Source organism: Pteronotus mesoamericanus, unplaced genomic scaffold (assembly GCF_021234165.1).
Source record: "Pteronotus mesoamericanus isolate MK-2021 breed Mesoamerican mustached bat unplaced genomic scaffold, CSHL_Meso_final contig_26, whole genome shotgun sequence".
Taxonomy (NCBI): Eukaryota; Metazoa; Chordata; class Mammalia; order Chiroptera; family Mormoopidae; genus Pteronotus; species Pteronotus mesoamericanus.
In genome coordinates this window covers 13,010,877-13,025,873 of record NW_026555109.1, presented here as the reverse complement: position 1 = coordinate 13,025,873, position 14,997 = coordinate 13,010,877, and the positions used below count along the sequence as shown (strand labels likewise).

Genomic DNA, 14,997 nt, shown 5'->3' with positions numbered 1-14,997 from the left:
TATATGTAATCCAGTAATATTTCGGACCAATCTAATTTTTATAAAAACATTACTATCCGCAGTGATGCTCTTCCCAGCGACCTGCAGGGCATGTTGTGATTTGGATATCACTACAACAAATGAGACTAAAATTGAGCTATTTTGTCTTTCGAAATGGATAGTTCACATTGGAACGTTACGACGGTGGCAAACGAATAATATTTACTCTTTGAAGTAAAGGGGTTTGTTCTTTGCTCTTTCTTACACTCCTTCATGCAACCCCCACATAAGGAGGATGTTCGCTTTGATATTTGGGAAAATGGCTGTTATTTCACTTAGAGATTCACGCCTCCCAGACTTGGCCCAGTTAAAAGCTCATCATAAGAAAAATTGTCATTTCACACAATAAAATTTATTGGCCACTAGTTAGCACAAAGGACTAATACTATGACATTATGTGGAAAAAGAGATGTTACATGGAATAAGAGTACAAAGTTGAATAAGAAAAACTATACATATTCCTCTAAGAGAATATAAGCAGTTTTAAAGTACAATAGCAAGAAAAATGGAGGTTCTTCCAATTCTTGCAGTCACTGGCTCTTGAATGAGTTGTAGTGTTTATCTGAATTTAAAGATTAGAAATCCTTTACCCCATCCAACGATAAGCTGGAGTTGGGATGATGTTATCTTTTCTAAAAATCACAGTGCTATCTGAATAATGATTCCTCTCCTGTTTCATGGACTTTACAGACACTTAAAATACAAAGACATCTTATTCAACAGGAAATACTTAATGAGTGCCTACCATATTCTAGCTACTGTTCTATGCCCTAGGGGTACAGTAGAGAATAAGGAGCTTATATTCTATACGACATTTAATTTACCCTTTGGATAAGAAGTAGAAAGTATTTTATTATTAGCTTTACAAAGTTCCTAAAATATGTACCAATGACTTCACAGTCTTCTCAACAAGGTTAGAAGACCAATAGCTAAAACAGTGAACTGCGATCATGCATTTGAAATATATCACTAAGGGAACATGTTTAATTTTGAAGATTCATTGAAGAATCTTGCACGTTTCAGTTTTGCTCTTTGGAGTGCATTGCAAAAATAGATAATCTTTTTTTCTAAAATTATATTTCCAGTTTAACTGAATACACTCAGACCTAAGGGATTAAAAGATAAGAGATGATTATACAGTTATTTATGTTTTGAGGTGCTTAAATAAATCAACACTTTCATTTCAAACTTGAAATGACCTAAACAATGTCCTTATCTCTTCTAGTCTGGATTTACAAGATTTTGCCTTGAAAGAAAATGTAATACTGAGAACTACATTTTTTGTTGTTGTCATTAAAGATTAAGAAATGGCATTCATGATATTTTGGAATCATTCATTTTAATATACTTCCTTGTTCTGACCTAGGCTAAGGAGGGGTGACTTCAAATTAGATTCTCTTTTTTCTGTTACATAATCTTCTTGGTCACTTTTACTTTACCTTAATATTCTACTTGCAAAAGGAATAATATTTTTAACAATCATTAAATAATGAGTTATGTTTATCATTGCTTTGATGATTCCCAAAAGACTTAAAAGGTAGAATTGCTGCGAGTCAACGGCTGAACACATTACATGACCAGTTTTCTGAAAACAGAAGATACCACTGTTAATTTAAATGTCATGATTTCTATGGCCAATTCAAACATTGCACCTATCCAAACTCATGTGCACGATTTGGTCTTTAATGTTACTAAATGTCTTCAAAACTTCTAACTTTTTGCTTGAATTCTGTGTGTTCTCACAGTTTACAATTAAGCCTTTTGTTCATTTTCTTATTTCACTGTCACACCTAACACCTGGATTACAGCCTCCTCTATCAGATATAAAAAATCTCCGATATTTTACCACCCAAATTTCTTCCCACCTGCACAACAGGTGGATTTCATCAGATATTATTTTAGCCACTCTTCTGAATTTAGTGCTGGGTACAGTGTAAGATTCAAAAGAATTTACAATCTAAAGCACTCAAGGAGGAAAAATATGCACATTGTACTAGAACAAGAGACAATTACAAAATAACATCAAGATAAGTATGAAGGCAGTAAAGAACTTTTGAATATTCAGAGAACATGGCTAAGCATTGGTGTTGAGGTCTCGTAATTCTCAACAACAAGGTCTAACATTTTAGTGTTACGCATATTATAGTTTATATTAGGCTACAGTTCAGCTTGAAACAGAATTGCAGAGTTGGACTCCAGGGTCTCAAAAAAAATTTTTTTAAGTGTTCTAGGAACATACTGGTTTGTCTCTACTTAATTACTTGCCTTTCGAAGAACAAAACAAACCCAAAGAACAGAGGAATCTCTGTGCTCTTTTGAGGATGTCAAAAGCAAAGGTTTGTTTTGAAACATTGTTTTGCAAGATATTAGGGGCACGTTTGTCAAGATAACTTGAAACTTCACGCGAGCCTGCCTTTAGAAAGTCCCTGAACCCTGACTGGTGGGGCTCGGTGGATTGAGCCCCGGCCTGTAACCCGAAAGGCCAACCCGGTTGGACTCTGGACAGTGCACATGCCTAGACTGCGGGCCAGGTCTCCGGCTGGGGGTGTGCAAGGGGCAAACGATTGGTGCTCCGACCCCTATCTCCTTACTTCCCTTCTCTCTAAAAATAAACAAACAAACAAATAAAAGCCCCACAGAAACCGCAATTCAGAATGTTTTTAACCTTAAAGTGAATCTCAAGCAGACATTTCCTACCGTGTACTTCATGAATGGGTGCTTTCTTAGAATGGTCTTTCCTTCGCAGGCTGAGAAAGAGGGTGTGTGTTCAGATGTAAATAAACTCTGGGTGTGTGCCTTTACTGAAGGGCGAACGTGCTTCGGGAGCACGCGAGCAGTCGCCGGCAGGTCCCCGCACCGTGAACTCCGCCTCGCAGAGACCTCCTGTGCCCGCCGGCCTCCTGTGCCCGGCGGGGATTCCTACGCGTAAGCACCATGAGAGGTGGCCCTCCTTAGAGCGGGATGAAGTACCTTTTCCTGCCGCTTGGGGCTCCGACCCCGTCCCCGGTCGGCCCCTCTAACCCGACTCAGACTCGGACCCCCTCCCCTTGCTTCCCCAAGGACACTGACAGGCCTAATGCAGGCAGAGACGCCGCTTCCCTACTACTGTTCCGGGGTAGGCGTGGCTGAACCAAGTCCTCTTCTAGGATGGGCTTGGCAGTGCCGGCTCTTTTTTCGGGATGGGCGGGAGTGGGCGGGCCCTAATTCCGGGGTGGCGGTGGCCCTATCAGTCTTCTTCGGGGTGGGCGGGGGCTGTGCTGATCGCCTTCCGGGGTGGGCAGTGCCTATCCTGAGCGATTTCTTCCCCCGGTAGGTGGGGCCGAGCCGGGCCCTCGAGAAGTGGGTGTGGCGAACTTCCCTAGCTGCCTGACTTCCCTAGTTCCGCCGGGCTTGCGGGCCTGTCATGCTGCGGGTGTTCAGGGCTCGTCTGGTCACTACGCTTCTCCGGGCCCCACTGGGCCTGGGGCCCGGCCCAGGGCGGGCGGTGTCGCGGGCTCGAGGGCAGGACTGGCTGCAGCCTACAGGCCATGATACGGGCGTCAAGGTGTACAACAGCCTCACCCGGCGGAAGGACCCCTTAATCGTGAGCAGCGCTGACGCCGCCTCCTGGTAGCTCCCGGGGATTGTGCTGGGGGAGGTGGGGCGGGAAGGATGGTGGACTGAGCGTTTTGTGTGGAAAGTGGGGTTGGGTTCTCAGATGGAAATCATTTAGTAAGTAATAAAATACATGGGCAGCACCACTGAAGACACTGGTTTAGTGACAGTGAATTGACAGGTTTTAATATAAATTTAGCGAGTCAAGTAATCGATTTCTGACTGTACATTCCCCAGAAGTACTTTAAAAAAAAAAAAAAGACATGGTTATATGATAAACCTATCTGAGAAAGTGATGTCTTTCTTGCAGATATGTTTCACATGATGGATTTTAACTTTGTTCCTAGGTATAGCTGTGGACCAACTGTCTATGATCATGCACACCTTGGCCACGCTTGGTGAGTGTCCTGGATTTGAATTTTTTCCTCTCTCAAGTGACTACTTAAATATGCTTAATAGTTACTATGTTCCAGGTATTGTGGGAAACATACATGTTACAGTCTCATTTGGTTCTTGTAACAGTCCTGAACACTTGTACCGATTTCACGGGTGAGGCAACACAGGAGGCAATGAGGAGCAGTAAAAATGACCCATTTTGGAATTATGGTAGATGTTTTTTTGATGTGTTCAGTGAGAGGAGGCCTTTCCAGGAGCCCTGGAATCAGGTGGTCAGTTGTCTTAGTTTTTACCCCTTTGCCTCCCTCCACCCAGCACCACCTTACTCCCTAAGGCAATCCTTGTACCTTTGCTCACGTTCATGCACGTAGGTTCTTTGGCTACTCCGTTACCTATAATGTACTTTACATCCCAGTGTCTCTTCTGTAACCAACTATTAGTATTTCTTTTTTTTTTTAAAGAATTTATTTATTTATTTTTAGAGAGAGGAAGAGAGGGAGAAAGAGGGAGATAAACAACAATGTGTGGTTGCATTTTGTGTGCACCCTGCTGGGGACCTGGCCTGCAACCCAGGCATGTGCCCTGCACTAGGAATTCAAACAGCGACCCTTTGGTTTGCAGGCCAGTGCTCAGTCCACTGAGTCACGCCAGCTAGGGCTGTATTTCTTAATTCCCTCACCTTTTCACCCATTCCCCCAAACCCACTCTCATCTGGCAACCATCAAAATGCTCTCCATATCCATGATTCTGTCTCTGTTCCGCTTGTTTGATTAGTTTGTTTTTTAGATTCAATTGTCAATAGAGATGTGTTTATTACCATTGTATTGTTCATACTTTTGATCTTCTTCTTTTTCTTAAATAAGCCTGTTTAACATTTATATAGTAGTGGTTTGGTGGTGATGAACTCCTTTAGTTTTTTTTGTCTGGGAAGCTCTTCATCTACCCTTCAACTCTAAATGATAGCTTTGCTGGGTGGAGCAATCTTGGTTGTAGGCCCCTGCTTTTCATGACTTTGAATATTTCTTGCAAATCCCTCCAAGCCTGCAAAGTTTCTTTTTAGAAGTTAGCTGACAGTCTTATGGGAACTCCCCAATGGTAATTAACTGCTTTTCTATTGCTGCTTTTAAGATTCTCTCTTTATCTTTAACCTTCGGCATTTTAATCATAATGTGTCTTGGTGTCAGCCTTTTTGCATCCATCTTGTTTGGGACTCTCTGTGCTTCCTGGACTTGTATGTCTATTTCCTTCACCAAATTAGGGAAGTTTTCTTTCATTATTCTTTCAAATAGATTCCCAATTTCTTGCTCTGTTTCTTCTCCTTCTGGCAACCCTGTTATGTGAATGTTGGACCTCTTGAAATTGTCCCAGAAGCTGCTTACACTATCCTCATTTTTTAAATTTTTTTCTTCCTTATATTCCAAATTGTTGTTTTGATTCTTAGCTTCATCCATTCTACTGTTGTTTCTTTGTAAATTGTTCTTTATTTCCATTAGTGTATTGTTCATTTCTGACTGGATCTTTTCTGTGCTGTTGAGGTCCTCACTAAGTTCCTTGAGCATCCTTATACCCAGTGTTTTGAACTCTGCATATGATAGATTGCTTATCTTCATTTTGTTCAGTTCTTTTCCTGGAGTTTTGATCTGTTCTTTCATTTGGGCCATGTTTCTGGTTTCCTCATTTTGGCCGCCTCCCGGTGTCTGTTTCAATGTATTAGGTAGAGTTGCTTTGATTCCATGTCTTGGTAGCATGGCCTATTGTAGTAGGTGTCCTGTAGGGTCCAGTGGCATAGCCTCCCCTATCACTCAAGCTGGGTACTTGAGTTGGACCCTCTGTGTGGGCTGAGCACACTCTCCTTTTGTGGTTGAGCCTTGATTGCTGTTGACAGGTCCAGGGGAGGGATTTACCCAGGCCAGTCATCTGCAAGGACTAACTGTGACCACTGACCACCAACCTCCACAGATGATCAGCTGTGCAGGGGCAGAGTAGTGGTGCTCTGACATGGTCTGTAGCTGTCCACTGGTGTGTTGGCCCTGGGGTTTCCCGAGTGGTGCAGGCCAAGGCCAGCCTCCACCTGTATTCTGCCAAGCACCACCCTGCCTGATCAATGAAGCAATCTGAGATGACTGCTACTTGTGCTGGGCTTAGAAATTCCCAGGAGAAGCCAAGCTGTGAATCTAGGCTGGCTGCTGCTAGTGGTAGGTCTGCGGTCACTTAGCAAAAGGTACAGGGTCTCTGAGCACACTGAGGCTGGCTGTTGCTTGTTTGACAGGATTTGGGAATTTGTGAAGCATGAGCCAAGACCAGCCATTCATATGGAAAAGCCACTGTTAACATCTTGGGTAGGCTTTTAAGTTGGGTGGGATGGAGCCTCAGGGGATCTCAAGGGTAAAAAAAACAGTGTTAGCCAGGTTGATGGGGCCCCAGATGTGGCACCTGCCTGCCTGCTCTGTGGCTCCTTGTGGGAGGGTTCAGAAGAGGGACAATGGCCTCTGCCCACCTTTCTATCTGGGAGAAATCTTTCACCTTGATGCCAGACACTTCATTTCCTCCCTGTATGCACTGGTGCCTTTCAAGCTGCTACCCCGGTGCTAGAGCTCAGAATGATTGAGTCTGATGTGTGGGTTCTTTAAGAGGAGCTGCTTGGGGCCCCCGTAGTTTCTTCCACCCACTCAATACCTTCTCTTTTTTGCAGCCAGAAGTTGTGGGGACTTATCTTCCTGGCACTGGAACCCTGGGCTGGGGGGGCCTGGTGTTAGACTTGGACTCCTCGCTCCCAAGATATCCCTTCCAGATTTTTGTCCACCACATGTGGATGTGGGACCAGCCTCTTCTGCATCTCCACCCCCCCTCACCAGTCTAGCTGGATGTGATTTCTTTAATTCTGTAGTTTCTCAGAAGTCCATTCAACTTGATTTCTGACAATTCTAAATGATGGTCATTCTACAGTTTGGTTGTGATTTTGATGTGGTCGTGCAAGGAGGCGAGCTGGGTTTACCTATGCTGCCATCTTGACTGGAAGTCCTCCAAGAGTTTCCATCGTTTTGAATCTTCACAGTTTTATGAGAATGCTGCTTAACACAGTACTCGAAGTGTGATGTGTGGTGAGGGATCAACAATTGTTGAGAATAAGTAACCTTCCAGGAGCCACACATGGAGGAGGTATTGGAGCTGTGGTAGACCTGGTGGACCATATGACCTCTGTGCTAGCCTTCTCATTTGTCAAAATTGCTGCTTCTAATATTTTGTATGTCCTCTTGTACATCATTTCAACTTGTTATTGTTCAGTTTGGGACTAAAAGTAAAAGTTACGTCTCTTTACTACACATTTTTGAAAAAAAATATATCACCCCACACAAAACCTGAACTTGTCTGTGCTTTGTTACAATAAAATAAATGGTCTAAGAACCATTTTTTTCCTCTACTTAGGCTAACTTACTATTAATTATAAAAAGCATATTTTTACCTTTTTATTGAAGTATAAAATATGTTGGGGAAATATTAAAATCAATAATCTCCCACCTGAAAAAACCTCTACTCAAAGGCAGAAGAGAAAGAAAACAATTTTATTATGAGTATTAAGTCAATACGGGATGCCAATTACATGCAACCTGCTAAAATGGTTGCAAAGGCAGAAAGAAATCATGCTCTCCTATAGAGCTAAGTGGATACCACTCACTAGTTTAGGCAGGGTGTGCAGTTTGTAATCCGGTGATAAGTTAGGCCCATTTCCCCCCATTGGGAAATAGAGCATTATTTTTCCCAGATGACGTCATTTTAAAGAGATGGCTTCCAGACCCTTAAAACTTCCCTGAGTTGTGAGGCTGAAAGAAATTTATATAATTATTAGAAAGATTTACATACATTTTAAAAGGACTGAGGAAAAAGTTCTGAAAGGCAGGGCAAGTAGGGAGAGTCTCTTCTTGTACTTTAAACTAGCGAATCCAGCCTCTAAGTTATAATTTGTATTTGCACTTACAAATAAAGAAAAGAGGTAAAATCTTAAGTGTACAGCTGAATGAATGTTCCTGAATTTCAGATGAAGAAACAGAACGTTCCCAACACCCAAGTCTCCTCGATGTCCCTCTTCATCTCTCCTTTCCTTGACCCCCATTCCAGGATTACCCCTATGGACGCTTTGCTAGTGAGATAGAAGTCATTCATCAAGAAGAGTCATTCACTTCAAGATACTCCTTCGAGGTAGAAAACCTAAGTACTGCAAGATTTCTGAAAACGTTGGGAGGTCTTGAGGGCAGGGATGGTCAGGAATGGCTCCACTGCTCTTAAGATGATGTTCAGAATCCTAAGGACACCTCTGTGATTCTACATGTCTGTCGCTACTAACTCTCCAAGTTCATGTCACTCCACTTTCCTCCCCACGTAGCCACACCAGCCTCTATTTAAAAAAATATGTATACTTAACAGGCTGAGATAGCACTTGCTATGTTCCAGACACTGTTCCAAATGCTTTACAAACACTAGCCAATATAATTCTAATAACACCAGGTGGCAGGCCTATTATTATTACTTTTTATTTTATTAAATTTATTGAGGTGACATTGGTTAATAAAATTACACAGGTTTCAGGTGTACAGTTCTATAATATATCATCAATATATTGCATTGTGTGTTCACTCAAAGTCAAGTCTTCTGTCACCATGTGTTTGACCCCCTTTACCCTTTACTACACCCCCCCCCCCCCCCACACACACAGCCTTCCCCTCTGATAACCGCCCTACTGTTGTCTGTGTCTGTGAGGTATTTTCTTGTTTGTCTTGTTTGTTCATTTGTTGCTTTTAGTTTTATGTTCCACATATAAGTGATATCATGGTTCTTAACTTACCATTTGACTTACTTCGCTTAGCATGATATTTTCAAGATCCATCCATGTTGTCGCAAATGGCAGCATTTCATCTTTTCTGATGGCTGAGTAGTATTCCATTGCATATATATGTGTGTGTGTATACGTACCACATCTTCTTTATCTAATTATCTACCAAAGGACACTTCAACTTTAGTTGTTTCCATGTTCTGTTCGCCGTGAACAATACTGCAATGAACATAGGGGTACATATATCTTTAAGAATAAATATTTTCAAATTTTTCAGATAGATACCCAGAAGATGGATTGCTGGATCATATGGTAACTCTATTCTTAATTTTTGAAGAACTTCCATGCTATTTTTCAAAGTGGCTGTACCTATTTACATTCCTGTTAACAATGTGTGTGGGGTTCCTTTTTCTCCACAACCTCTCTATTACTTATTATCTTGTTGATAATAGCTATTCTAACAGATGTGATATGGTATCTCATTATGATTTTGATTTGTACTTCCTTAATAGTTAGCGAAGTTAAGCATCTTTTCATATACCTGATGGCCATTTATATGTCTTCCTAGGAGAAGTGTCCAATTTGTAATTAGATTGTTTGTTTTTTTTGTGGTTGAGTTATATGATTTCTTCATATATTTTGGATATTAACCCCTTATCAGAGGTGTTGTTTGCAAATATCATCTGCCATTTGGTTGGTTGCCCTTTTTTGTTGATAATGGTTTCATTTGCTGTCCAGAAGCTTTTTAGTTTGATATAGTTCCATTCATTTATTTTTGCTTTTACTTCTCTTGCTTTTGAGGTTAAATTCATAAAATTCTCTCTATATCCAAGGTGCTTAAGTTTGGTACCAGTGTTTCCTTCTGTGTATTTTATTATTTCATGTCTTACATTTAGCTCTTTTTTTCATTTTGAGTTAATTTTTGTGTGAAGAGGCTTTCTTTTTCCATTGTATGTTCTTGGCTTCTTTGTCAAAACTTATTTGCTCACATACATGTGGGTTTATTTCTGGGCTCTCAATTCTGTTCCACTGGTCTTCGTGTCCATTCTTCATGGCAATGCTATTATTATCTCCAGATTACAAATGGGGATACTGTGTGCAGAGGGCCAATGGAACAGTCTCAGGTCCCTTAGCGGGGAATTAATGAACCAGGCAGATGGGCTGAGTTCGCTTTCTCCGCCCCCTCTACTGTGCAGCCTCCTGTGGTTCCTGTGGGGTGGCCCTTGGGGGAGCAGCCCACCTGCAGTATCTTAGGGCGTTGCAACCCTCGAGCTCCTCTGGGCCAAACATGTGACTTCACTTTTGTTTTCGCTGTTTTATGTCAGCTATTTTCCACCTTTTTCATCTCATGTCACACATAAACTAATCACTAAAATTCGGCAGCATACCAAGAAGTATATTTTTTGCCGATCTGACCAAAAAAAAAAAAAAAAAAATAGGTATAAGTGTCAGTCATTCACACCAGACGGCTATTGTGTGTTGGCTGTTGTCATTTTTTTTTATTTGACAGTCTAAGGGAAAAGAGGTCAGTGCCCCTGACTAAATAGTCAGGCATTGCATGTGTTAAATGTTTTTATGGCATGCTGGTTGAAAATTGCTGTTTTAGGCAACTGTTAACTTTTTCTCTTAAATCTTTTCTTACTAAAAATGAATGAAGGTAATAATAGTTCATCTTGTTGGAATTTGTGCTGCACTAAGAGTATGTATAACAACCCTATGGGGTAGTTGAATTTTGCCCTATCTACAATATAATAAGCAGCCCAAGGCATTAAAAGGTGAAATATCTTGGCAAGAGTTTCGGAGATAGTTTTGGCACTAGAATGGAGGGATTTGGCCTCAGCTATGTTTGGGGTGAGCGACTGTGGGAGGTTTAAGGAATATAATTACAAAGCTCATTTTCAAGGGAAAATGATTTTATGAACTCAAATTTAGAGGGGCCATGTGGACAATGGAGATGAGCATGAGATTAGCGGACCTTAAATTTTAATATTGCTTTTATGGGAAACCAGCTTCTTGAGATTTTGAATGGATCTTAATGGATTTTGAAAGTTACGTTTTACAAGTTTGCGTTTCTCCAGTGTAGTCTACCAATAAGCTGGTATTTTAATATTCTATAATAGTGTGCACATTTCTTAGTAATCTTACACAGGTTTAATAGGATTGTATTTGTTTTGATTTGTAATTATTTGTTATTTACTTCTCTTTTGTCATAGTGAAATATTATAGTTATTGAAGAACATGAAGAATGGTAAATGCTCTCAGTATTTTAACTACCTAGCGAGATTGTATTATGAATAAAGTTTTATACAATTTAATAGATGTAAACTCATTTGAACAATATCTCTAAAATTAAAAATGCTAACATGTATCCTGAAATAGAGGCAACACCTGTGTCTATTTCTTTTGTGAGAACCAGTGGGGACCAGTCAATAAATTCTTTTCTTTTTTCTAGCTGCTCTTGAACTATTGATTATATCCCGTATTTGAAGTTAGGCAGCAGCATGTTGAAATGCAAGGCACTCATTTTTAATTATTGCCATGATGACTCAGTGTCTTAAAAACATCCTAACATTTTTCTTTCTTTTAGTTCATATGTTAGATTTGATATAATTCGAAGGATCCTAACCAGGATTTTTGGATGCAACATCATCATGGTGATGGGAATTACAGACGTGGATGATAAAATCATTAAAAGGGCCAATGAAGTAAGTATTGAAGATTATAATGATTGATAAGTTGATTAATGAGTGTTCTGACCTCTACGTGACAGTTTTTCTTATTTGTGTTTCACAAGAACTTTTCTCATCTTACTCTCCATGCATGTCCCAATGAGTATACTCTGACAGGTACTCAGAGGGATCTTTTTGTCATAGTGAAGGAAGTTCAGGTATATTTGATTTTGGTCCCTGAAGCCTTTAATGAATTGCCTCATTCTGTGGGGGCCTCCTGACTTGAATCTGTAATCTTTTTCCTAGCTCCTCAGCTCCTGCGGTAAATACCTTACTCCCTCTTTTTTTTTTAAAGATTTTTTAAATTTATTTTTAGAGAGAGGGGAAGGGAGGGAGAAAGAAAGGGAAAGAAATGTATATGTGTGTGGTTTCTTCTCAAGCACCCCCTACTGGGGACCTGGCCCACAACCCAGACATGTGCCCTGACTGGGAATTGAACCACCGGCCCTATGGTTCATAGGCCGGCATTCAATCCACTGAGCCACATCAGCCAGGGCTCCTTATCCTCTCTCTACAGAAGAAAGTCAAAAGGCCACTTTTGGGTTAGGGAAATTCAGCTCACATGAGTTTTAATTTTCTCATTTGTTAAGTGAACAATACACTTCTCTTATACCTCCTGTGATATTTAAAGTAAGTTTTGGTTGGGGAATTCTAATGAAGGATTAAATTAACAGTTATATGGATAGTTATACTTCTAAAAGTCCACTTTCAAAGTTTCACCTCTTCTGCTTTTTATAATCAGCAACTTTAACTATTATCTCTAAAGAGCTATAAATAATTATTAAATTATCTAATTTACAAAAAAACTACATTGAGTTCTTTACATTACTGTAATTTTACAAAATGTATATACATGTATATAGCATTGTTTTTAGAAAGCCAGTTTATGCTTTGGATTATTTTATAGTTTGTCTTTTATACTTACTGTATTTTGAGAGTTTGTTCATATTTTTAAATATCCTTAAACATTTTAAAATAGCCTTATAACATTTCATCACATGGACATATAATTTTCCATCTTTGTATCTGGACTCTTACCTTACTTTCATATTCTGCTATTTTCTCTCAAATTAATTTTGTAAAAACCATGTTTTCCTATTTACTACTCATTTGCCTTTTCAGTAACTAGACAGCCTTCCACCATGGGTGGGTATTTAGCGATTCCCCCAAATCCCCCATCATCAACTGTTTGTGTTGTTTCTAGCTATTAAAAACGGTGCTGCAATGAATATCTTTTGTTGTTTCCTTAAGTACTTTTTCCAAGTGGAACTACTAGGTTCAAGGATGAGCAGTTTGATAAATTTTGTCGCCCTCCCTAAGACTGGATCATTTTAGAGAGATGGAGTCCCTATTTCTGTTTTATTTGGGTAGTTTAGTCATTTTATATCACGTTCCTTGCAATAGACTCAGTTTGCATTTCCAGACCTGGCCCTGAGCATGCATTGGACATCCGGGGTCAGACCTGTGCCTGGCTTTGTGCAAAGAGAAGTGAAGAAGTCAGTTCGTGGTCTTTTGGAGCTTGTGGCCATTGGGGCAGACAGTCCTACAGACAGATGTTCTGTGTGTGATGTGGTTTATTTTATAAGTCCTGATATAGGGATGCAAAGATTACCTAGCTACGCTGGAATTCAGAAATGACTTAATTGAGGAGGGTAGCCCACACAGGATCTTAAGCATTAGGAAGGGATTGACACATGAAGAATAAGAATGGTAAGGACCTTCTAGGTAGAGGGAAGGGCATAAAGGAGTGTGTTCTGTCTGGAAACCAACCAAACCAGTGTTTTGAGGATATCGGGGGGGCCTGCAGGTGACGCTGGAGAGCTAGTGGGGCATCCCAGGCTTGGATGGTGTGTTGAGGAATTGGGTGTCCTTCTGCAGCCTCTTGGATATTCTAGCGCAGGATCCATTTGGTCCAGCGGAAGGGGCTCACTCTCGGGGTGGGCAGGGCATGACTAGAGATGGGGACACTGGGAAGGGTCAGCGGGAGCCATGCACAGAGAGAGGGCATGTCTCAGCAGACTTTGAGAGGAGAGCAAGGGTGAGTGTGAGGTACCTAAAGAAATCCAAACCAACCTGGATGTAGACATCAGAAGTTAAGTGAGCTCAGGGCTATGGTATAACAAAAATATATATTTGGTCTTTGTTCATGGTTCCCGGCACAGAGTTCCTAATACCATGGAATTTCTGGAGCGATGGAGTGTCTTCTGTATGTTAATGAGGAGCCTGGGGTCTGGGGCCCCTGGATGGTTGCAGGGGGGGCTGTTGCCAGAAAGTCCAAGCCATGAGTAGAGCTGGAAACTTTCACTCCCACCCTCATTCCTCTACCCCTGCCTCCTGGGAGGGGAGGGTGAGTGGCCCGAGATAGAGTTGATCTTCAGGGGACAATGATTTAATCAACTCTCCCAAGTAATGAAGTCTCCATAAAACCCCGAAGCACCAGGCGTGGGAGCTTCACAGCTGGTGAACACAAGGAGGTGCTGGGTTGCGGTTGGGGGTGGCATATCCTGCCAGGGTATGGGAGCCTCGCCCCTTCCCCATACCTCGCCCCATGCATCTTGTCCATCTGGCCCTCCTGAGTTGTGTCCTTTATAATAAACTGGTAATAGTAAGGAGAGTGCTTTCTTGAGTTGTGTGACTCATTTTATCAAACCCCTAGATTTTTGGTCGTTAGATAGAAATACAAGTGGCCTGGGGACCACCGTTTGCAGCTGGTGTCTGCAGTGTGGGCAGTCTTTTGGGACCGATCCTTTAATTTGCAGGGTCTGTGCCAACTCCAGAAGTTGGTTTCAGAAGAGCATTAAATTGTAGGACTCCCTGCTAGACTCAAGAGAATTGGAGAAGTGGTTGGTGTTAGAAAAGACACCACATGTTTGCTGTCAAAAAGAAGACACTGCAGGACTAGAAGTGAAGGTTGGGCAGTGCTAGTATTTTGGGTTCATCACCGCATCCCTGGTTCTCAACAGCAGTTTGGTTTAAGCCTTCGTCAACATTCAGTTCTGTCTCTGCCCCATGTCCAAATCCCCCACCTGTGTTTGGTGTCCCTGAGGTCATATCTCTGCCCTGGTCCAGCCACTTAAGACCCTGGAGGTGAGGTTGTGACATGCTATCATGGCCACAGGGGCGAGTGAAGGGCAGATCTGGAAGGGGAGGTGACCGTGGGAAGCAAGAGAGCCTGCTCTGTGTCTGTGAGAGCTGACTTCCCCGCACCCTGCCAGTGGTGGTGCATTATCACCCTTCACACAGGAGGAGACAACGGTTCCCTGGCTAGATTTGGGATGGAAATGACAGAAAGAAATTAGTGCTCTCTGATGGAGTGAGGGAATGAGCAGTTTGAAGTAACACAGTAGCAGAGGTGGCATTTGGAAATGCAGGTCTGTTAAGAAGGAAGGTGAGCAGGTCAGTGTTTCATCT

General features: G+C 41.5%; 1 protein-coding gene across 1 annotated transcript in view; it reads left to right on the top strand.

The window, feature by feature from the left end:
* The first annotated feature begins 3,419 nt into the window (after nucleotides 1-3,419).
* The window catches only part of CARS2 (cysteinyl-tRNA synthetase 2, mitochondrial), a 47,380-nt gene continuing 35,802 nt past the window's right edge, over nucleotides 3,420-14,997 (top strand). The window contains exons 1-3 of the mRNA XM_054574396.1: nucleotides 3,420-3,648; nucleotides 3,981-4,031; nucleotides 11,445-11,562. Coding sequence (XP_054430371.1) covers nucleotides 3,443-3,648; nucleotides 3,981-4,031; nucleotides 11,445-11,562 — 375 coding nt within the window. The 5' untranslated portion in view covers nucleotides 3,420-3,442. The remainder of the gene's footprint in view (nucleotides 3,649-3,980; nucleotides 4,032-11,444; nucleotides 11,563-14,997) is intronic.